The sequence below is a fragment of the Phocoena phocoena genome, chromosome 11 (genome assembly GCF_963924675.1).
Source record: "Phocoena phocoena chromosome 11, mPhoPho1.1, whole genome shotgun sequence".
Classification (NCBI taxonomy): Eukaryota; Metazoa; Chordata; class Mammalia; order Artiodactyla; family Phocoenidae; genus Phocoena; species Phocoena phocoena.
The window spans coordinates 10,846,975-10,869,197 of record NC_089229.1 but is presented as its reverse complement, the minus strand read 5'-3'; the positions used below and the strand labels follow the sequence as shown (position 1 = coordinate 10,869,197).

Genomic DNA, 22,223 nt, shown 5'->3' with positions numbered 1-22,223 from the left:
AAGACCTCAGTTACAAATGCTGTCAACTAACAGTAACAGAAGGCCTAACAGTGACATAAACAAATAAGTGGTTTCATTTTTGCTCTGTTCCCTTAATAAGGCAGCCACTGGCATTCGTTCAGCTGCTGACCAAAGCTGTGAAGAACCCAGGCTCTTTTTATCTTTCTGCTACTCCATTCTTAGCATGTTAGGTTGTATTTTCATGTTTGTGGCTTCAGGTTCATAAGATGGCTGCTGCAGCTCCAGACTTCTCATCAGTATTCATCAAGGAAGGGGCCAGGGCAATGGTCAGTGTTGGCTGGGTCCCTTATTTTTTTATGGAAGAAAACAAAAACTTTCACAGAAGCTACCTTTCCAGCTGACTTTCACTTATGTCTTGTTAGCCAGAACTGTGCGAACTTGGAACTCCAGCTGCAAAGCAGGCTGGGAACAAGTATTTTTGTCTGGGGCTAAATACACTGCTGCTTTGCACAAAAGTAGAATCCCGTTAGCAAAGAGGATGGAAGTAGTGGTGTCAGGTGGAAAAGTACAGTGTCTGCCTTAGTGAACTGAGCTCTAACTCCTGTGCCTCTGTTTCCTTCTTTGCAAAACAGAGCTGTTAGTACTACATTGGAAGGCTGCTAGGAGAATTAAATGAGATCATATGTGCCGGGTGAAACCACACAATGGTGAGAGGATTTATTTCCTGACTGTATTATTGGTATAAAACAAGGACTGCATCCACTGGGGTAGGCTCAGGGGAAGAGGCACGTGGCAGAGGAGGTGTAAGAGCAGGAGGAGCGAGGGAGGTGGGATGCAGCCAGGCCTTGGGGCCACCAGGATGGTCCTGAATTTATCTTGAGGCCCCGGAAGAGCAGGAAACAGAAAGAGGCTCTCCTCGACTCTGGCCCACTGAAAGGGGCTTCTCAGGGCTTTTAAACGTTGGATGTTTTAGGGTGTGAGTTCTGACACATACATGTCTGTATCTGTGTCGTGCGTTGGGGGGTGGGGCAGCGGTGTTAGTGGTTTTTTGGTTTGTTTCAGAGAAGTCAGTTTAAAGGCATAACGACCTTGTCTGAGCTGAAATTTAAAAAGGCCACGGGATTTCCCCCCTGCACCCCATCCCTTTCAAGAGGGTTGGGCTCCCAGGAGGCCAGTGAGCTGAGATGTTGCATCAGAATTTCAGGACCTACGAGGGGCAGTGGAAGTGGCCGGGAGCCTGGAAGAGCAGAAAATGAAACCCAAATCATTTCACTGGCTGGGAACTGGGGGAACTTCTGTGTCGTCAGGGACGGGGTCTTATATCTCTTTATTTTAATCCTTTATTTTAGCTTCTCTAGAGTGTCAGCCCCTGAGGGCAAGAACTTGGGTGTACGGCTGGACCACAGAACAATGCCTGGCACACAGTAGGCGTTCAGTGAATTCGTGTTGAATGGATGGATGACATTTAGATAGAGAAGCACAGTCGTCCGCAGGATTGGTAAGTCTGGCATTCGTGAATTAGCAAACACTGAGGTGGGACTGGCTCCATCCTGTACCTTGGTGCTTTAGGGATGAGCTTCGTAAATCTTTACAGCAGCCCCATCTCTCTTTTAAAGAAACTTGCCTGTGTTTTGTGCCTGCTGGGTCCGGCATTGCTTCCTTACACTGTTGGGACACTTTCCTGGGACCTCCAGTAGTGGAGACTAGGGGTTTCTGGCTGCTCAACACCCATATTCCCCAATTCTGGCAAAGCTCTCAGTCTCCCTTTGAGAACCAAGCCCTCCCTCCACTCTAGTGGGTATGGTTTTGAAAGGGCTGCCTCCGCTCCATGCTCTAGTGTGGCATGTAGTCCAGGCTTGACCAATCAGAACACAGCATTCTCCTGACAAATGTGATTGGTTGAAAAGACCTGAGCTGGTCCAATCAGAGTAAACCTTAATTAGAACTTTGCCGCGGGCAGACACTTGCTCTTTTTTGCTGAACTTGAAACGGGAAGGATGAAGCCCTTGAGAGTCACCTGCCTAAGAATGAACCAGACATCAGAAGGTACAGGAAAGTGAGCTCTGATGACATCATTTGAGTCCCCTCCATCAAGCTGCACCTGAAGTCATGATATTTCCAAACTTGAATCAGTAAATTTATTTTCTGCTTAAGCAGGTTGAATTGGGTTCCTAGTTGCAATGACAGAAATCCTGACTGGCAGGGTCTGCAAGTTTTAAGACTGTCACAGGTAAATGCAGCTCAGGATCCTGTGAGTGGAGCAGAAAGACTTGAGAGGTGGCAGGAGTCAGCAGGACCCAGCTTTTTGATTGGCTGGGCAGGTGCCGACAGAGATTTAGAAAATCTGAATGTTTTATGTTGTCCCCAAAAGGAGCGCTAAGACCAGAAGAGCAAACTTCTCAGACACTTAATTTAGCTTCAATAGGAGAACCTCAGACAAGCAAGACCATCAATATTGGAGTAGACTGCCTCACGGGAGAGCAAGAGACCCGTCCCTGAAGGTATATAAGTGGTGGCCGGCAACCATCTGGCCCGAAGTTTCCAGAGGGGATTCGGGTTTTGGGAGGGAGGAGTAAACAGGTAGATGATGCCACGTGGGGCATCTGACCACAGCAACACAGGGGTAGCTTATCGGTCCTGGGGCTCCCCTCTGGCCCCTGGGAAGGCAGGAGCATGAGGGGATGGGGACGCAGCACCTACAAATTCACACTCTTCCCCGGGGTGACTCCAGCACAGAGAAGGTGACGAGCCAAGCTCTGCAGCCATCTTGCTAAGAAACGCCACAGGAAGGGGACAGCATGGCCAGCGGGGATGTCCTGAGGCTTTGGGTGGGGGCCCTGCAGGGTCAGAACCATCTGGCTGGGAGGGCTGGGTGTGTCCTGGAAAGGAGACAGGCAGTGGGTGAGAATTTGGGGCCAAGCAGAATCCACAGCCCACTCCCGGCTCTCCTGGCTCACGGCTCATTCCAGCTCCCAGCTTTTGCTCAAGGTTGGCCAAGTCCTCTCCGTCCTTCTTGTCCCACCCATCCTGGAAGCCTTGTGGGTGCCTCCAACCCCTACCCATCCCTCTTCTGCCCCAGTAGCCTCATAACTCAGTCTGTCCTACCTCCACCCCTATATGTGGGTGTCAGGTCTCCCCGGCTCAAGCGGCCTCTTCCAAGGGGTAGGGGCTGAGGTATCTTTCTGCCGTGATCCTCCCCACCCTGCTGCAGAGACGGCAGAGGGGGAGCTCAGTGACACCACGCCTTGCCTCAGGTTACCTGGCATTTGCTGACACTTTGAACCTGCCTTCTGGAAATTGGGCTCACAGAGCAGGACCGGCTCAGGCAAATGGGCAACCTGAAGCCCCTTTGATGGTCCCTCTTCTGTCCCAGCCTAAATGCCACTCCCAATGAAACCTAGGGCCACCGAACAGTGGCTGGACGCCTCCCTCCCAGCCAGAGCCTGCTGTGTGGGGGGCGGGGGGGGGGGGGAGCGTGGGGAGGGGAGGGAGGGGCTCTTACCCCTAGAGGATGCTGCAGGGCCGCTTCTGTGGCCGCGTGGGCTGGGGACACAGGACAGCCCGGATCGCCTCGTCAAAGACGGTTTTCAGGCCTCTCTGGGTGAGGGCTGAGCACTCCAGGTATTTCACTGAGTCTAGGTTAGGGCAGCAAGAGGGTAGAGGCCTAGGTCAGGGCTGGGCAAAACCCCCTCCCAAGCCATACAACTGCACCGGCTATGGCGGCCACCTGGGCTGTGTCACTCAGAGCAGGGTATTTACCCCCCTGTGCTTCAGTCTCGTCATGTCAGAAAGGGGGAGTTTTACTCAGAGGGAGAGGTTAAGAGCCCCCATGAGAGCAGGTCTGTGTCTTTCTTGGACACAAAAGCCCTTAATTTAAGGAAGGATACCTTTCTGGCAAGAAAGGGGCTCAAGCTACGGTGACCAAATTTCTCGGTGCCTCACTTTCTTCTAGAAAATTCCCACATGCCTGCCTCCGTCTTCCCCCGGGAGGCCTGAGGAACCCGTGGCCCGCTCACTAGGACATGCCAAATGTCATCTAGCCAGTCCTTCGCATCTCCCCACTCTACAGATGAGAAAACTGAGGCTCAGAAAAGTCACTTATCCAAAGTCACACACTAGACATTTCCCCTCCCCCAGGGGCAGCTGGGGGCCCTCAGCAAGAGGAATGGGAACTGGGGAGCACCCATTCCCCCACGAGGGGACCAGCCTTCTCCCACGTGACCACTCAGGGCTGGAGCACGGGGCACAGACAGCGAGGAAGGTAGGCTGAGCCCCACTCCCAGGGGCAGTGTTCTGTGACGTTCTGGAAGGAACCTGTGAGAGCTCCTGTGTCCATTACAACCCAAGCAGTCTCCCTGAAGTAAGCAACTGAAAAACCCCCTCTGCGAGAGGCCTGGGGGCCGATTTCAGGAAACAGAGAAGGAGAGGGGCAGGAAGGGGGAACTTTGCTCTTGCGTGGGGGGAAGGAAGCAGACCAACGCTGATCAGCACCTGCTCCCTGCCAGGCACTGAGCTGGGCGCTTCCGACAACCCTGTGAAGAAATTCTGTGAGTCCCCGCTTCCCAGGTGAGGAGTCAGGCCCGGAGAGGGGATGTCCCGGGGCCAGAGACACACAGCTGGGAGAGGGGAGCCAAGATCTCAGGAGGGGCAGCCCAGGGACGAGGGAAAGAAAGTGTGGGGCAAGGACAAGGAAACCAAGGCTCAGAGAGGATGTCACTTGTCCTGAGTCACACGCTGGGTGTCTCCCCTGCACGTGGGAGCATTGTCCCACCAGGGGGCACGGGCAGTGGTCCCAGGGCTCAGCTGGCAGGTACGGAGCACCCCGAGTTGGGTCTGGGAGTCTCGTCACCATAACCCTCTGTGCCCAGAAGGGTGTCACTGGGCATTTGGCCACTGTCTCCCTGCAAGGGACCGTAGCCAGTGTCCACTTCTTTCTTCCACACCCTCCAGCTTCATCCTCCCTGGCACCCGCCACCCTCCTGCTTCCTGGATCAGTAGTGTCTAGAGAAAGGGTCCCGACTAGAGGCCTGGCCACTCCAGGACCTCAGCCTGTCCCCCCTCTCTGCTCCCCAGTCGCCCACCTGTGGGGGCAGCAGACCACCCTGATCATGACTGAGGGAGCCACACAGCCCGGGTTCAAGTCTCGGCCGTGGCACATCCCGGCTGGGTGGCCTTGAGCCAGTGACTTCTCCCTGAGCCTCAGTTTCCTCCTCTGTAAAGTGGGATGATGAGAGTCCCTCCTTCGTAGTCGCTATGACGATAAAGCAGGAGAATGTACAGGCCCAGCGCCCAGGAAGCACTCAATGCTGTGATTAGCAGCTGGGATCAGAGCTGCCCCACAACTCGTCACCCTGGACTGGTGGGCAGAGGCAGCGGCTGTCCTCATTAGCCTGCAGGCCCCCCAGGTCTCCCCCTTGGCCTGGGCTTGTCCGAGGCAAGTTCAAAGTCACTAGTCACTGCCCCTGGCCACCCCCAGCTGGTATTGGCTCCAAGATGGATTGGCTAGAGGCCAAGGCAGGAACCCCAACTCATCTCCTCGTGAAGGAGAAAGGATCTTTAGGGAGTGTTTAGGCTGGCTAGTACGGATGGGGAAACTGAGGTCCAGAGAGGGGGAGCCACCGGCCCAAGGTCACACAGACAGTCATTGCCAGGACCAGAATCCAGGCTTCCAGGCCCCATCTTATTCCAAAGCTTGTGCTTTAAGAAGGACGGGGTCGGACACAGGCTGGAGAGTCACTGTCTTGGGTGGAAGGAGTCCGGGGGGACAGGCTGTTTAGAAAGAAGAGAAGGCAGGGGTGCAACCCCCAATATTCGTGAGGAAAGACCAGAGGGCCTGAGAGCCAGAGCCCCTAGGATGGGACAAAGGACCCAGGGTTTAAGTGGCAGCGGAGGCCCCTGGGAAAGACGGCCATGTCACTGGGCTAGTCACATGAAGGAGGGGGTGACGGCTGTGGTTTCTCTTCCTGTGAAGAGATGTGAGTCCCCAGGGCCCTCCCAGTTCCGGCGGAAGGAAGAGTGGTAGGGCTGAGGGAGGGATGGGTTGCGGCAGGCCCCACCAATTCAAGGGCCAAACCCTGGGTCTGCCGGACCCTGTGGTGACACAGAGCACCCTGGGCACTGGGCCACTTCTCATAGTGGCCAAACCCCACTGGTGGTCCCAGGCTCTTGGGCAAGTACCCTGTCCCCAGGCAAAGGACAGCAGACCTGGACGCCACGGAAGAGGCCAGACCCATCGGTCGTCACCTCCCTGGTGCAGGCAGCCCTGAGCCACCACGAGGAGGCCCCCAAGCCATCGGTTTGTGGTCCTGTGTTCAAATCCTGGTTCTGCCACCTACCAGCTGCGTGACCCTGAGAAGTCACTTCTCTGGCCCAGTGGCCGGGAGGCAAAGAGGAGTTGGGCTGAGAAGCCAGGAGGGTGAGGAATGGGGGGTGAGAAGGATGCAGAGGGAAAGACGTCACCCTTCAAACCCAAGCAGAAGCACCACCTCCAGGAAGCCTTCCCGGAAAACCCAAGCTTGACTCGGCTGCTCGTCCTCTGAGAAACCACAGCACACCCCACTCCATCCCTGCTTCTGTCTGTCCAAATGCACTTATTTCAATGTCTGTTTATGGATTATACTAATGCTATGATGACAATTAACACAAAGTGCTTCCCACGTGCAGTGCTGCTCTAGGAGCTCATGGGCGTGAATTCGTCTAATTCTCCCAACCACTCAGAGCTACTACTGTTGCCACGGTTCACTGAGGAGGAAACACAGGCCCAGAGAGGCTAAGTGACTCGTCCAGGGTCACACAGCTAGTACACGGCACACCCAGGGTGGAATCACACAGCCTGGCCCCGGACGCTATGTTTCCAATCCCCCTGCACCCAGCTCCCCTGTCTGAGCCCGAGCCCTGTACCGATCTCCTTGGCCAGCGCCAGGCCCTGCGGGTAAGTAACAGGTGCCAGCTTCTTCTCCTTCAGCTTCTCGATGGTGTCCTTGTCGTCCCGCAAGTCCAGCTTGGTGCCCACCAGGATGATGGGCGTGCTGGGGCAGTGATGCCGCACCTCCGGGAACCACTGGGCCGGTGGGTGGGGGCAGGAGGTTGTGCAGGGGGTAGGAGGAGAAGAGGGGCACCAAGTCGGGAGGAGATAATAGGGGGTCATGAGGGTGTGTGGGGAGGAGAGAGGACAGGTTAGAGAGTAAAGCTAACTATCACAGCCCCCTCTGAGACCTCCTCTGAGTCTCACCCCCAGTGCCCCCTGCCAGCCCTGGGTGGCACTAGGGACCCTCTCTGCCCACATCCTCTGCGGCCCCAGGGGCAGGCCAAAGTCAGCGGTCCCTCCCTTCCGTGCTCCCCTCCCTCAGGGTCACCTGCCCCATCCCCCCAAGACCCCTGCTCCATCCCGCTCACCTTGGCCCGGACATTCTCATAGGAGGCTGGGCTGACAAGGGAGAAGCAGATGAGGAAGACGTCCTGGGAGGTCAGACAAGGGTTACTCATGAGGGGAGGCCTGGAGGCATCCCACCTGGGCTCTCCCACACCTGGGCAGCCACTGAGGGCTGGAGCGCCCAGGGGATGCTGGGCGCTTAGGATCCGGCAGAGTAGGGATTCCCTTCCCACCTCTACACCAGGCTGCTGCTTGTTTATCCAACACTTCCTAACGGCCCGAGCCTGTCCTAAGTGGTTAATCTTCACACAACACTGTAGCGGTGCTGCTGCTACCCCATTCCACAGATGGGGAAAGTGAGGCTTACAAGGATGAAAGCATTTGCCATCTGGAACTCCAGAATCCATGCTCCCCGCCAGGCACTCACTACCTACCCCCCACCCGCCATCTGGTCGCCAGCCCCAGCGCTTTCCTTGCCACCCTGGAGAGAGAGCCCAGCAACCACACAGCCACCTGCAGATGTGCCCCCATCACTCCTCCCCTCCCCTAGCACCCCCAGAGCCGGCCATCCTGAGCTCCCATTGGTCCAGAGTCTGCCTGCCCCACCCACTGAGAGCCAGGTGGTGCCACAGCCCAAGAGGCAGAGGGGCTGGGAAGACAGAGGACACGGTAATGACAGGGGCCTGATGGAGGGCGGGGACTCCTCCAGCTGGGCCTTAAGGGGAGGGTCAGGGCTCAGCAGGCAGAGGCAAGAGGGATGCAAAGCCCAGGACCACGAGGAGGGCTGGGCAGCTTACCGTCTGCGGGTAGGAGAGCGGCCGGAGGCGGTCGTAGTCCTCCTGCCCTGCCGTGTCCCACAGCCCCAGGTTCACGGGCTTGCTGTCCACCATCACGTTGGCTGAATAGTTGTCGAACCTGTGGGAACAGGTAAGATAGAAGGGCCAGTCTCCAGCCCCAGAGTCTAGGGACTTGCAGTCCATGGTTCCATGGCCGAGGCCAAGACCCAGAGAGGAGCTACAACAGGACCAAAGTCACAAAGCTCTACGCAGTTGGGTTTTATTTTTTACTTTTCTTAAATACTGATCAATTACATAAGAAATTTTAAACGCAGGTAAGCATAAAGAGGAAAACATTGTCTCTACTCTTTTTCTGCCCTTCCCTACCCTTTGGAGAGACGATTTTTCGAGGCTGCATAACATTCTCTCCAAGGCATGATCAGAATAAACTTTACCCACCTCCTAGGCTGGACGCTGCGGCTAGTCACCCAATATTTGTTGAATGAGTGTTCATTCCCGTCTTAGGTTGGGTCCCCCCAGAAGCAAACCCCGAGCTGAGGGAGTGGCACCAGTGGTTTATTTGGGAAGTGACTCCAGGCAGCCGAGGGGAAGGGACACAGGGGAAGCGGCTGTTGAGCTGTCACTGCGCGGGAACCGGGGCTCCGTCTGGCTGGGGCCACTGAGCTCAGGGCATCCCCCAGAGGAGGCAGGGAGCTGGGGTATTTAACCACCTTCTCCATCTCCCATTGGCAGAGGGAAGTCCTTGGGTATTAATTCCCTGGCCTTCCCGCCCACCCCTAGTGCACACCAAAAACTCAGTTACTGGAGATTTCAGGAAAGGCCACTGGCGCACACTGGAGAGGCACATGTTGAAGGAATAGGGTGGGGCAGCGGCTAACATCTCCCTGCCAACACCAGAGAGGCCTCCAGGGCAATCGCACAAGCTCGCACTGTGGGGAAACGTCCCAGACACCTCCCTCCCTGTCCCCGACCTGGAAGGAGCTTGTCGTCCCCTCTCTCAGGCAACTGCTTTGCCTTGACTATGAACTGGTTTTAGTGTGTCTCTGTCCCGCCATGGGCTGTGGGCTCCGTGAGGGCGGGGCCCATGTCAGTTTCATCTCTGAAGACTCAGGACTGGCACCTAGTGAGTGTAGGTGGAACAGAGTTAAACCAAACTGAACTGAAGCCCTTGGGATGCCACCGCCTCCACGAAGCCCTCCCAGAACACGGCTCAGTGACAGGCTGTAGAAGCCGTAATGCTTCAGAGCAACTCCAAAGACATCTGTCCTGTGACAGGCAACCCCCCCCAAAAAAAAAGTGGGTAACCTGACATGTTTAACACCCCATGCTCGTCCAGCCTTAAGTTCCGCAGATGGCCCTGCTCCCTCCTGCCTGGAAAGTTCCTGCAAACGCCCCTCCCCTGGCTCCCCACTCTTCTTCTTTCCTGGTGCTGGGCTGACTCTTACTCATGCTCCCTCCAGTCCCATTTCAAGGTCACCTCCGGGAAGCCTTTCCCGAGCCCCAGCCAGGTCGGGGCCCCCACCCCGTCCCAACTCAGTAATCTGTGGTGAATTTAGCACCCAAACAGCAGACATCCAGCCTGGCTCGTTCCTCACTGCACCAAGGCCAGCATCGCACCTGGCGCGTAGTAGGTGCCCTGTGGACCTACTCTTGGTACCACCCATACCATAGTGGGATTTCAGGCAGAAGGCACTGTTCAGGGAGACGTCGCTGGGCATGATGGGGAAAGAAGTGCCCATGCTTTCTTCGGCTTCTGCCAGAAACACTCCTTTGGGATGAGCTTAGGGTGCAGGGACACTCTTTCCTTCACTGTCCAGTCTGAAATTCTGACACCCAAAATCCCCCAAGATTCTCTGAGCCAACTCCAGGGTCTCAGGGGCCGTGGCAACGGGGAAAGAGCTGGTTCCTGGGACTTGTAGCAGCACCAAACACCTGCTCTGGGGCTGGTCAGAGGGTTAGAGACCTTCATACATTAGGTCTTGAAGTCCCAAGTGACCCAAGATAAAAGAACCTCAAGTTCTTGCCATTAGACAGTTGAGGAAACCGAGGCCCCAAGAGGTCAAATAACTCTTCCAAGGCCAACCAGCTCACAAGCATAGGAGCTAGGATTTGAACCTGGCTCCCTCTGTACACTCATTTGTGAGCGAGAGGGTGGACAAATGCACTGCAGCAGGGTTGATTCGCCCGGGGATAGCCACCCAGAGGCGGGAGGGAACAGTAAGTTCCTTGTGAAGCCTTGTCCTGGTCGTGTGACCCTGGGTGAGTAACCCAGCTTCTCTGAGCCTCACTTTCTTCATTGTGAAAAAAGCCCTATCTCTTGGGGCCATTAGGAAGATCCAGGGACAGAGGATATTCAAGCCACCTCATGGGGAGATGCTGAGGAGCTGAACAGTCTCATCCTTAAACGTCACCGGCCCCCCACAGAGGACCAGCTGCCAGACCCTGAGGGATCACTGCAGGGACAAAATGATCCACAACTCCCGGGGTCCCCTACTTCAGAGACCCACAGGCAACCAGGACCAGAGGAACCTTATACCACCACTGCGGCCAACCCTCACTCCCATTTACCAGATGAGGAAACTGAGGCTCACAGACAGGAAGGGACTTGCCCAAGATCTCGCAGTCAGTTGGGGGCAGAGCCAGAACTAGATCCTGTTACCCAATTCAGAAAAGCTCATGGCGTAAGCATCACTGCGACTTCATGGCTGGAGATTCAGCAGAGTTTGAGCTGGGGTCTGGGGGCTGACTGGGAGCTGTGGAGAGGACAGGGAGCTCACGCTGGCTGGGCACCCAGGGGTGCCAAGTGCTGTTCCAGGCCCTTCATATTTAGATCGTTTCAGTGAGCCCAGGAAGTGGATTCTACCCTGGTGCCCATTTTACACAGCAGGAAACTGAGTCAAAGCCCGAGAGTGACATGCCCATGGTCACACGGCTGGAGTGCTTTCACCCAGAGTCTGTGTGGCTTCTTTCTGCACACCCAGGGCTGCAGGCCCGGCCCTGACACCAGCATGGAGTGGAGGAGGGGTATGGGGGGCAGGTGAAAGGGGGCTCAGCGCCGGGCATCACCTGACCACCACCCAAGCTTCCAGGGGAAAGAAAGTGGACTCAGAGAACACAGAGACCACAGGGCATGCATGGCTGTGACTTGGGGACCAGGGAGGATTGATAGGTCAGGTGGGGCATGGACCACTGCTGGATTTGGGGCGTGGTCCTCCAGGCAATGGGGAGCCACCGAGGGGCTTCACCAGGCAGGGGTTACATGATCAGCTTTGCATTTGGAAAAGGTTCTTGGCCACTGGGTGGAAAAGTCTTAGAGAAGGGTCAGAGGGGAAGCTGGGAGACGGAGCCACCGGTGAGAGAGGTGGGTGGTTGGAGGAGATGGGGGAGCGGAGAGGTGTCCCAGGTGGGATGCAAGGGGACAGAGGGCGTGTATGAGCAACGGGGAGGCTTGAGCCAGCAGGACACAGCGAGGGAATAACTCGCTCGGTGACAAGAGTATGGGGCGAGGGGGAGGTGCGAGGCCAGGCCGGAAAGCTTGGTACGTCCACTAGGGAGGCTGCACGTCATCCTGTCCGGGGGAATCTGGGCTGGATTTGCCGGTTTACAAAGGAAGGTGAAAACCAAGTACTGGTCCCTCCGACCTAAATTAACCACCTGTGTTCTTCCTTCCCAGAGACAAGCCCCCACAGAGCTGAGCCCCCTGCTGGTGGCTGAGTTCCAGCACCTTCTCAGGACAGGCTGGAACGTGCCTTCCCTGCCTGCCAGGCTGGCCCTGTCACTACAGAGCACCAGCCATGTGCTCGTCTCTGTTCTAGAAGCTGGTCTAGTGCCACGGTCCCCAACCTTTCTGGCACCATGTCTTCTTTCATGGAAGACAATTTTTCCACGGAATGCGCGAGGCGGGGGCGGGGGAGGAGGGGGGGAAGGGGGAGGGGTGCTGGTCCAGGCGGTAATGCGAGTGATGGGAGCGATGGGAGCCACAGATGAAGCTTCGCTCTCTCACCTCCTACTCTGCTGCAGGGTTCCTAACAGGCCGTGGCCCAGAGGTTGGGGACCCCTGGTCTAGTGAACTAGACAGACCAGGGCCCTGTCCTCATGGAGCTTCCATCCCAGCGGGAGAAGTCAGATGGGGAAGGGCTGCGAAGAATGTCAAGCAGGGTGGAGAGATGGAGGGGGCCTGGGCGGAGGGAGGGGCTGCTTTAGACAGTGTGTCAGGGAGGGGATACCTCGGCCGGGACCTGAGTGATGGAAGTGGTGAGTGCAGAAGCCTGGGGGAGGCTGGCGTGTCTGGTCCCCGAGGACCAGAATGGAGTAAGAGGTGGGTTTTAAGGGAGGAATTTAGGCCGAGGTGTGGCTCCCTCTAATTTTCGCTTTTGAAAGCTCACCTGGGCTTCCATTTGAGAATGGCCATAAGGAGAGGGGAAAGGGGAGAACCCCTATGCCACAGGTACCTGAGAGCAGGGTCTTCCTGCCTTGTCTTTGTATCCCCAACCCCCAGCACAGGGCCATCCACAGAGCAGGCTTCGGTCTCCCCATCTGTGAGACAGGGCTTTGACCCTGAGCTCTTATCCCCCAACCCGCAGGCAGCAAGTTCAGCTCAGCTCTCTCGCTTATCTGATCTGGTCCACTGGCACCTGCCTCCGGCCCCAGCAAACCCTACCACCCCCAGCCCCAGAGCTCTCTTGACCTCTATCTCTGTGCCAGAGATCTCAGGCTACCTGTTTTCCCCAACTCTGCTCTCCCCGGCTGTCCCCACCCTCCACTGTCAAGGGCTCAGGGTGGCTTATTTTCCCCTCCCTGTCACAGGGGTGCGAGCACTGTAGCAGGAGCCCCTCTGGGGGCTTGTCCAGAGCCGAGTAACTCCATATGGAAGACAAAGAGTGTGGGATGCAGGCCTGGCTACACACCTGGCAGGTCCAGCACAAAATGAAAATGCAGGGACCCTTGTTCAAACATTAAGAATCTCAGGATGGGACATCTGAGCATTAAACCAAGTGCAGGACCCACCCGAGTGTGTGCCTGCCTAGATGGCTCACCCAGGAGCCGGCCCTGCTCTCTGACCCAACCCCTCAGAGTCCTGGGCAGGTAAACCTTGTCTGGTCCATTCTGTCTGTCCTTCCACAAGGTTGTCCAGGACAACCGAATCCACTCGGGGCCACCAGGGGCCAGTCTCTCCGGGCTGCTCAGCGCAATTGGCCCTACCTCGGTCTCTGCTGGTCCCACCATCTTGCACCAGAGAACTCGCCTCCCACCTCCCTGCACGGGGAAGGCCCCCGGGCAATGAGCTTGGCACGTCCCAGCCCTGCCCCTCCTCTTATAGAAAGGGAAAACTGAGGCTCACCGAGGGGAAGCAACTGGTCTAAGATCTTTGAGCAAGTGGGCCCTCCAGCCCAGCTGCAACAGGCAGAGACAGGACACAGGTAGCGCCAGCACCGTCCTGGTGAGACTGGCCTTCTGCAGGAGCTGCCTTCCCCGATTCTGCACCTGCCTTCCCGCTCAGGGCTAGAGCCAGCCCTCCCTCAGCACCAGACGGCATTTGGTGATTGGTGGTGAGCGTGCAGGTAAGGGCCAATGCGGAGAGGGTCACTGGCGCCATAGCGGGAGTTGCGAAATGAACCGGGGCAGAAATCCGTTTTCCAGGCTTCCTACCCAGGTTTCTCTGCCCTCTCCTCGCTGCCGTCCTCCTGCCTGGGGTGGGGTTCCTGAGGCAACTGGAGCCAGGGCCAGTGTCCCAGGGAGACATATCAGTAGAGGGAGCCCAGCCCACCTGGTGACCCTGCGGGACAGGCCCCTTAGCTGCTGTGAGCCTCAGCTTCCCCCGCAGGCACCCTGGGGCTAGAATAACAGCCACCTCCGCCCATGAGCATCAAATGAGATCACACATGTGTGACATTTCGTCCGGGGACCAGGACACAGTAGGCCCTTGATAGATGGTAGCAGTGGTCCATCCTCCTAGGGCCTCTCCGTGAAGTTCAATTCAGGTCGACTCAAAACAGATAGATCGTGTCTAAGGCAATGTGTAGACTGTACTGTGCATAAGGCCCTCTCCTAAGACAACGGGGAGACCCAGAAAGAACTGGACGTGGCCCCCTGCCCTGCGTAGGCTCGTGATCGTGGCAAAGATCAGACAAAACCTCTCTGGGGAGTGAGAGACGCTTTCAGGCCAGATCAGAAAGGCTTCCTGGGGGAGCAGACACTGGAGCTGGCCTGGAGGTCTTAGACATGTGGACGTGGGAAGGAAAAGCAGTCCAGGAAGAGGGAGCAGCTGGAGCAAAGGCCCTGAGGTGGAAATGCCCAGGGAGTGCTTGGTGACCAGGGGCGGGAAGCAGACGGGACAAGAAGCAAAGTACTGGGCTATGAAGCCAGAAAGGAAGGTGGGAGGAGGCCACACAGAGCCTTGGATGCTGTGCTATGGAGTTGGGGGGCTGTCCTGAGAGGGATGGGGCCACCGAGCATCGGTGAGAGGGGGCCGATGCTTCCCATTCACCCCACATACTCCTACATGCCTGTGCGTCAGGTGACAGCCCTGCCACCACATCCAACACGAGGGCAGGCCTCCAGGTGGCACTGCCCTCTCCCCCGGCACACACGTGGGCCCTGATGTCTCTGACCTCCCGGTGTCAAGGCCCCCCACGACTCGCCCCAGCCCCTCTTCCACCCTGCTTTTGCTCACGCCAGCCCTCCGCATCTCCCTGCTGGAAGGCCGCCTGCCCACTGGCACAGCTTCTGTACCTCCCCACCCCGCGGCAGCCTCTCTCCCCTCTGGGAGCCCTCGGCACTCATCCCGGCGCGGGTTGCTGCCTCCCCGGCTGAACCAGTGGGCAGCTCTGGCAGGCAGAGACTGGCTGGAGGCTGACTTTCAGGCTCACAGGATGTGCCTGAAAAGGGGGTGGGCTTGGTGATGCGTGTCTCCCCAGCCTCCGAGCGCCCCGCCCACGCACAGAACTCACACGGTGGGGATGTACTCTCCCGGGAAGGCGTTGGTGGTGTAGCTGATGAGCAGGCACGTCTTGCCCACGGCTCTGAAAGACAGGAAGTTCGAGAGGACAGTGGTCATGGGCCCTGCCCGAGACTCAGGGAGGTTTCTCAGCACCTGCCCAGTCCCCTAGCCCAGCCCTCAGAGAAGACCCAGTCCCACCCCTCTGGGCATCAGTGTCCCCGTCTGAGAATCCCTGTATCGGCGCTCTCACACCTAAGAGTCATCTGGGGTGCTTGTTAAAGGACAGACTTCAAGGTCCTACCCCAGAGATTCTGAATCAGGGGTGTGGGCTGGATCTGGGAATTCGTATTGTAACAGGCTTCCCCAGGTGACAATGATGTGAGACAGAGGGTTAAGAGCAGGGGGTCCCCAGGAGGCCCCTGGTACCTGTCCAGGGCTCTGCCATCACTCCCCTGGGATCCAGATCCCAGCTTCATCACCTACCTAGTGGTAGCATGATCTTAGGCGAGTCACTTAACCTCCCTATGCCTCAGTTTCCCCATCCAGAAAATAGGGATAAGATGAGTTCATCTCATAGGATGGACCGAGAGGTAAACTAGACGAAGCCGGTAAAAGAACTGAGCACAGTCCTGGCACAGTGTAGCAGCAGCAAATACTGGGGAAAGCCTGACCCTCCTCTTTCCCTCCCACCTCACCGTGGCTGTTAAGAGCATGGAGTTTAGGAATCAGAGAGACCAGGATTCAAATCCCATGAGGTCTTGGGCAAATGACAACTTCTTTGAGCTTCAGTTTTCCCGACTGTAAAATGGGTCTAATATTAGGGTTGGTGGGAGGATAAAACAGAGGAGTATGACTAAGCCCGGGGCCTGCACGTCGTAAGTACAAAGTTAGTAGTGGTCGCCATCACTCGTGCAGTCTTCGCCCTCAGTCTGCTGGGCTGGGAGGGGGCAGGGGGCACACATAGCCCCGGGCCTTCCCCTGCCCAACTTGGTTTCGTCACTTCCTGCTCAGAGGAGACCGGCTGCCCTCTTCTCCCCACCCCCTGCCCCGGGCCTGCCAACAAGGTAACTCTAAGTGACTGGAACATTGTCCTTGGCTTCCGCCCTCCCCTCCTCAGATCAGATATAAAGCAGAAGTGAACAGGGCTGGACAGGCGGGCAGATAACGTGCCTCAGAAATCAGCGGAGGGCTGCCTGATAAACCAGCCCACCCCAGGCCAGGAAAATCGAGTCTCTTAAGGCCTCAGGCTGCCCTCAGTAGGATGGGAGGGTTGGATAAGAGGCCTGCCCAGCCAGACCAGCGGGAACGTGTCGGGGTTGGACCTACAGAAAACCCCAGGCGGTACCTGCGGGCTGGACCCTAAGACAGTGCTGGCAGGCACGAGAGACGGGCACATCAAAGCTGTCATTTCACAGATGAGGAAACTGAGGCCCGTAGCGGGACGTGACAACCTGAGGTCGCTGAGATGTAACAGCTGAGAAGTCGCCTCGGCTCGGCCTGGCCCACACTGGCCCCCAGTCACGCCCCTCCCCCTTCCTCCTCCTCCCGCAGCTGTGTCTCTCACGCCCCTCCCCTCTCTGCTCCTCACCCACAGCCCCGGCGCAAGCTCCCAAGCTCCCCAGCCACGCAGGCTGAGGCTCAGGAGGTCGGCTTCACCAAACACACTTACGTGCAGGACAACCAGTCAGAATATCTCCAGGGACCCCACATCAACCCTGCGGGCATGGGCCTCTTTCCAGATGGCCAAGCTGAGGTTCTGAGAGGCGCTGTGGCTTGCCCAAGACCACACAGCAGCGCAAGCCTGTGACTAGAGCCCAGGTCAGCCTGGGGACCCACCTCCCCCCACCCCGAGCCGGCATCCACAGAATCGAAGCCTGAGGGCCCATGGGAGAGCAGCCTCAGCTCTCAGGGTGCAGGCGACGGGCCCCAGGCATCCCCAACCCTAGTCCTGTACTCTCCACCCAGGCAGCTTCCGGGGTGAGGTGGGCAGACAGAGTGGAGCTATCCTCAGCCCACCCCTGGGGTTCCCTCTGGGCCCTGGGAGAAGAAGGGAGCCGTTCCTCCGGCGGCCTCCCAGGGACCCCTCCATCTGCAGGGCAGAGGGCTTCCTCAGGGGGGCCAGGGCAGGGGTGGGGGGGGCCAGGGCTACCCCGGGACGGAGCTGTCAGCAAGTCCAGCCGGGTACCTACCCATCTCCCACCACCACACACTTTATGGCCTGCATCGTGTCGGAGGCCTGGAGGGCGGTGGTGCTGACAGCTCAGGGCCCGGAGCGCTTCTGCAGACACAGGGGTATGGAGAGCTGGAGAGGCACCCTGAGCAAGGAGCGGCAGCGGCGGACAGGAGGCAGGAGGAAGCGGAAGGGGAACTTACCCAAGCTGCTGCCCCCACGGCCGTTTGCAGAAGGCGGAGCGTGCGGTCTGGCCGAACAGCTCAAGGGTGGGGTGGCCCTCAGGGGCTGGGCTGGGCCCCTGCCAGGCATCCCTGCTCCCGGACACCAGCAGGAGGCCTGGGCACCCTCTGGGCTGGAGACTCACTTCCACAGGCAGGGCCAGAGCTGTTCTCCAAGAACCTGCGGCTCCTAAGAATGTAGTTCACCTCGTTTCTGGTCAATAAGCATTTAATGAGCACCTACTTTGTGCCAGGCACAGGATCGGGTACTGGTGAGTCTAGGATGTGAGCGGGAAGATACGGCTTCATCACAGGTGTCCATAAAACAAGGCAGGAAGTGATGGGGCCACGGAGGATTGACAGGGAGGGGACCTCAGAGTTACACAGAGGGCGAGCCAGGGCCTTCGAGGTGGCACTTGAAAGCTAGTGTCAGAGACAGGGCTCTCCAGAGGGGAAGACATGGATGCTCCCCAAACGGGGGCCATTGTGGGACGCCCTAAGTGTGAAACGATGGGAGAGATATGGGGGGGGATATGATGGGGCAGGAAGGGAGGTGGGGATCAGCTGACAGAGAAGGGGAAACGTCAAGGGAAGTGATGGGCAGTGCCCCACGCCAGCCAGGCCCGGCGCTGGAGGCAGCCCTGGGGGACCGGGGGGCTGGGCGCGCTGGCTCAGGAGCCGTGGCCCGTTTGAACGATGCTGAGACAGAAGGTCTTAGAAGCCAGTTGACTCACTAGGATGGCCCAGCCTGAACTCAAAGCCAGGGCCAGGGGACTCCAAACTCTTCTGTCACCCCGGCTGCTGTCTGGGGGACAAAGCCTGAGATCTGCTGTGGGTGGGGAGGGCGAGTGCGCCCCCTCAGCCTCGAGGAGCCTCGGGATCCGAGCAGCAGTGGATCTCCGCAGCGGGCTTCACGTTCGCTCCTCTCTGCCACCGCTCCCCCTGCCCAGCACCCCTCCGGCTGCAGGGACAAGGGGCAGGAGGGGATGCGCAAAGCCACTCGTCACCCACCCCGGGTGGGGCACTCAGGTCAAACCGGGAAACCAGCCAGAGAATTTGGAGTGCCGGGTGCTGGGCAGCCAGCACCACTCCCACTCTATCCCCCCAACCTCCCCCCCACCCCACCCCCATCACTCCAGCACCTGGATCTGAACCTTCCCAGACCTTCCACACAAGTTACAAGGTTCCCAAAGACAGCTTCTGCCAAAAGGGAAATGCTACCTCCCCTAGGACCTGCTCCAAAAACTTGGCCAGCCGATGAGTTAAACCTGCCAACCAACATCAACGTCTTCGCTCTGTGCTTTGCATGGGCTGAGCTGAGACAGTGGAAAGCACTTCACGGTGCCCAGCCGGGGTCAGGAAGGCCAAGCATCCCCCCATGACCCAGCCTGGGCACCTCACAGGCCACCTAAGGACTTTGTTCTGACTACTCCCCCAAATCCACATTCTTTTCCCAACCGCTGCAATCCCGATCCCATAGGAAAACCTCTGTGTTAATCTAAAAAAAACAGTGTACTAGGTGGAATGTGGGATCCTGGAACAAGAAAAGAAAAAAAATTAATGGAAAAAGTAGTAAAATACAGGACAAATCTGAAATTAGATAATACTATTGTACCAAGGTTAATTTCTTAGTTTCGACAAATGCACTGTGGTTATGTAAATGCTGTGAACGTAAGGGGAAACTGGGTGAAGGATATGGTGAATTCTCTTACTGTCCTTGTAATTTTTCTGTACGTCTAAAATTATCCCAAAATAAAATGTTTACTTAAAAAAGAAGAAAAGAAAAGAAAAAAGAATAATGCACCTCTTTGGGAAGACACAGCCAATGAGTATGGTCATGTGACTCGGAAAGAGCTATATGTATTGGGTTTTATCCCCCATTTGTCCCCTGGGGTGGAGCTTCCTTGTGCAGTAAACAACCTACTCAACCATACATGGCCATGACAGCTCTAAAATTGCACCTGCCCTCCATCCTGAGAAAGCCGCTTCTCCAGGACAACCCAAGCAAAATTCTTCCGAAATTAGGTCCACTCGACTCCCTCCTTCATTCCACGTGCACCCATTATACACCACTTGAATACCTGGCTCTGGGCTTGGTACTGCTGTGGATACAAAACAAGGAAGACAAGAAGTTGCCCCTGAAGAACTTGTGACCTGCAATGAGAGTGACTCAGGGACCTTGAGATGGCCCCGATCTGCCGGTGGCTCTGGGGCTGTGAGGATAGGCCAGGGCTGGCAGGGGAACAAGATAGGGAGTGAGGCAGCCTGGACCACAGCCACCAGGTGTCTGCGAGGCTAGAAGGGCAGTGGCAGTCTCTGCGTGCTTCCAGCGCAGCGACCACTGCTCTAAGCCCAGGCTGGTGGTGGCTCTATTGTTCCCCCACTTTACAGATGAGAAAACCGAGGCCCAGAGAAGTTCATGAATCTGCCCCAGATGATGCGGCTCACTTGTAACCACTACACTGGAAGTGAACGTAGGTCTCCTTGTCCAATACTCTCATTTTACAGATGGGGAAACTGAGGCTCTTGTGCATGGGACCAAGGCCAAGATGCAGCAGCCCCAGCCTCCTGTCCAGGCCTCTTCACCTTTTCTTTTTCTTTTTCTTTTTTGTTTTTAAATATCTATATTGAGACATAGTTTGTGTATAATAAATGAATCCATTTAAAGTGTACAATTCCATTCATTTTCAGAGATACATACACCCATGAAATCTCCACCACAGTCAAGATGCCAAACATCAGAGAACATTCTCATTTCCGTGGAAGGTTTCCTCGCACCCCTGCGCAGTCCATCTCTCCACCCCCTGCACCCTCACATGGAAGCGCTGAGCTGCTTTCTGTCATTACAGATTCCTTTGCATTTTCTAGCATTTCACATAAATGGAATCACGGTATTCGGCCTCTTGCACAAGGTTTCTTTCACACGGTATGTTTTTGAGATCCATCCGTGTGCTGTTGCATGAGCCGTGGTCCATCCCCTTTCATCAGTGAGCAGCGTTCCATCCAGGGATGTGTCACACTTTGGTTATTCATTCAGTGAGTCCTCTTTTAACCACACTTTGCAAACTCACTGAATCACAGAAGCACGGGGCCTCTGGGCGTGCGTAGAGGGATCATAAAGGCCATCTTCATCCAACCCCGCCTCTGCACTTCTGGTATCCATTGCTTGGTTCACTGCCCACTAAGCAGCCCCGTTCACATACCTCCAGTGATGGGGACGTCATTCCCTTAGGAGAGAGTCTTTTTCACCCTTGGGCAGCCGCGCCTGTTAGAAAACCCTTCCTCATTTTCAGCCCAATCCACCCCCTCGATTGTGCCCACAGAGGTCCTAGGACTTATCCAGGGGCTGCTCAGATGAGTCACCTCCCTCCTCCCCACCACAGGCCTTAGGGTTCCCGAAGTACAACCTCCACCCAGCGGTGTGCTGGTAAATGTTTAACCTATAGCCCCAGTTCAGTTATCTCTGCTTGTGTGTAACACTGCATGATATGATTATATCAAAATGCACTTATCCAATCTCATGCATATGCATGAGGCTTGCAATGTTTGCTTTACAACCAGTTCTGCTGTGGGTATTTGTGGACTCCTGGAGCTGGTGGGTGAGGTTTCTCCAGAAGTGGGACAGCAGAGCTGTAGGGCACCTACATCTTTCACCCTAATACACAGTGAGAAGACATTTTTCAGGGGTCCTCATGGTACACACCTTCGGCCACATTTGGCCTTGTAAGACTTCATACTTTCTGCCAACCTATGGGTGTGAATTGGCATCTCACTGCAGTTTTAATTTATATTAACTTGTTTCTGGTGATGTTGTGCATCTTTGCAGGTATTTATTGGACGCTGGTGTTTCCTGTTCCATAAATTATCTTTTCGTATCTCTTGTCCATTTCTCTACTTTCTGATACTTATTTGGAGAAGTTCTTTGTATATTCTGATTTTCTTTTTTTTTTCTTTAATATATTATCCCATTGCTTCTATTTGTTTATTTTTGGCTGCGTTGGGTCTTCGCTGCTGCGCGCAGGCTTTCTCTAGTTGCAGCGAGCAGGGGCTACCCTTTGTTGCGGTGCGCGGGCTTCTCATTGCAGTGGCTTCTCTTGTTGCAGAGCACGGGCTCTAGGCACGCGGGCTCCAGTAGTTGTGGCATGTGGGCTCAGTAATTGTGGCTTGCAGGCTCTAGAGTACAGGCTCAGTAGTTGTGGTGCACGGGCTTTGTAGTTCTGCAGCCTGTGGGATCTTCCTGGACCAGGGATCAAACCCATGTCCCCTGCATTGGCAGGCAGATTCTTAACCACTGTGCCACCAGGGAAGTCCCTGTATATTCTGATTTTCAAATCTTTTTTTTTTTTCCAGTCTTTGGGATGTCTTTTAATCAACCGTGACTTTTAATGCACAAATTTTCACTTGGTTGTGGTCTAATTGAAATTTCTTCCCTAGACACTTGTGCTTGTGGAGTGAGTCTCGCTTACAAAGTCCTTCCCTACTCCCAATTTCATAAAGACGTTCTACCGCATTTTCTTCTAAAACTTCTAAACTTTTGTTTCCCATATTCAGGTCCTTACACACTTGGGATGGATTTTAGTGTGTGGTAAGATAGGATTTCTTCAATTTTCGTGAGATTAAGGATTTAATTTCGTCACCTCCATGACCAGTTGTTCCAGCACCATTTATTGAGGAGAGCTGCCTGCCTTGTCCCCAGTGAGCTGCAGCCAAGCTGTCTCATGGCAAGTATGTCTGTATGTGTGTGAGTCTGTTCTTGGTCTAT

General features: G+C 56.0%; 1 protein-coding gene across 3 annotated transcripts; it reads right to left on the bottom strand.

The window, feature by feature from the left end:
- Window positions 1-2,076: 2,076 nt before the first annotated feature.
- RAC2 (Rac family small GTPase 2) lies at window positions 2,077-17,439 on the bottom strand. Of its 3 annotated transcripts, none has more exons than XM_065887517.1 (7): window positions 17,260-17,439; window positions 15,081-15,152; window positions 8,131-8,248; window positions 7,357-7,419; window positions 6,862-7,021; window positions 3,464-3,596; window positions 2,077-2,840 (listed from the first exon to the last, which is right to left on the bottom strand). In XM_065887517.1, exons 1-6 carry the CDS (start codon window positions 17,292-17,294, stop codon window positions 3,466-3,468), a joined length of 579 nt encoding a protein of 192 aa, XP_065743589.1. In that variant the 5' UTR covers window positions 17,295-17,439; the 3' UTR covers window positions 2,077-2,840; window positions 3,464-3,465. The 3 variants fall into 3 exon arrangements, with proteins under 3 accessions (XP_065743589.1, XP_065743588.1, XP_065743590.1); XM_065887518.1 differs by lacking the exon at window positions 2,077-2,840 and adding an exon at window positions 4,937-4,940 and having other exon boundaries at window positions 3,536-3,596; window positions 17,260-17,294; XM_065887516.1 differs by lacking the exon at window positions 2,077-2,840 and having other exon boundaries at window positions 3,466-3,596; window positions 8,074-8,248; window positions 17,260-17,294.
- Window positions 17,440-22,223: the final 4,784 nt, after the last annotated feature.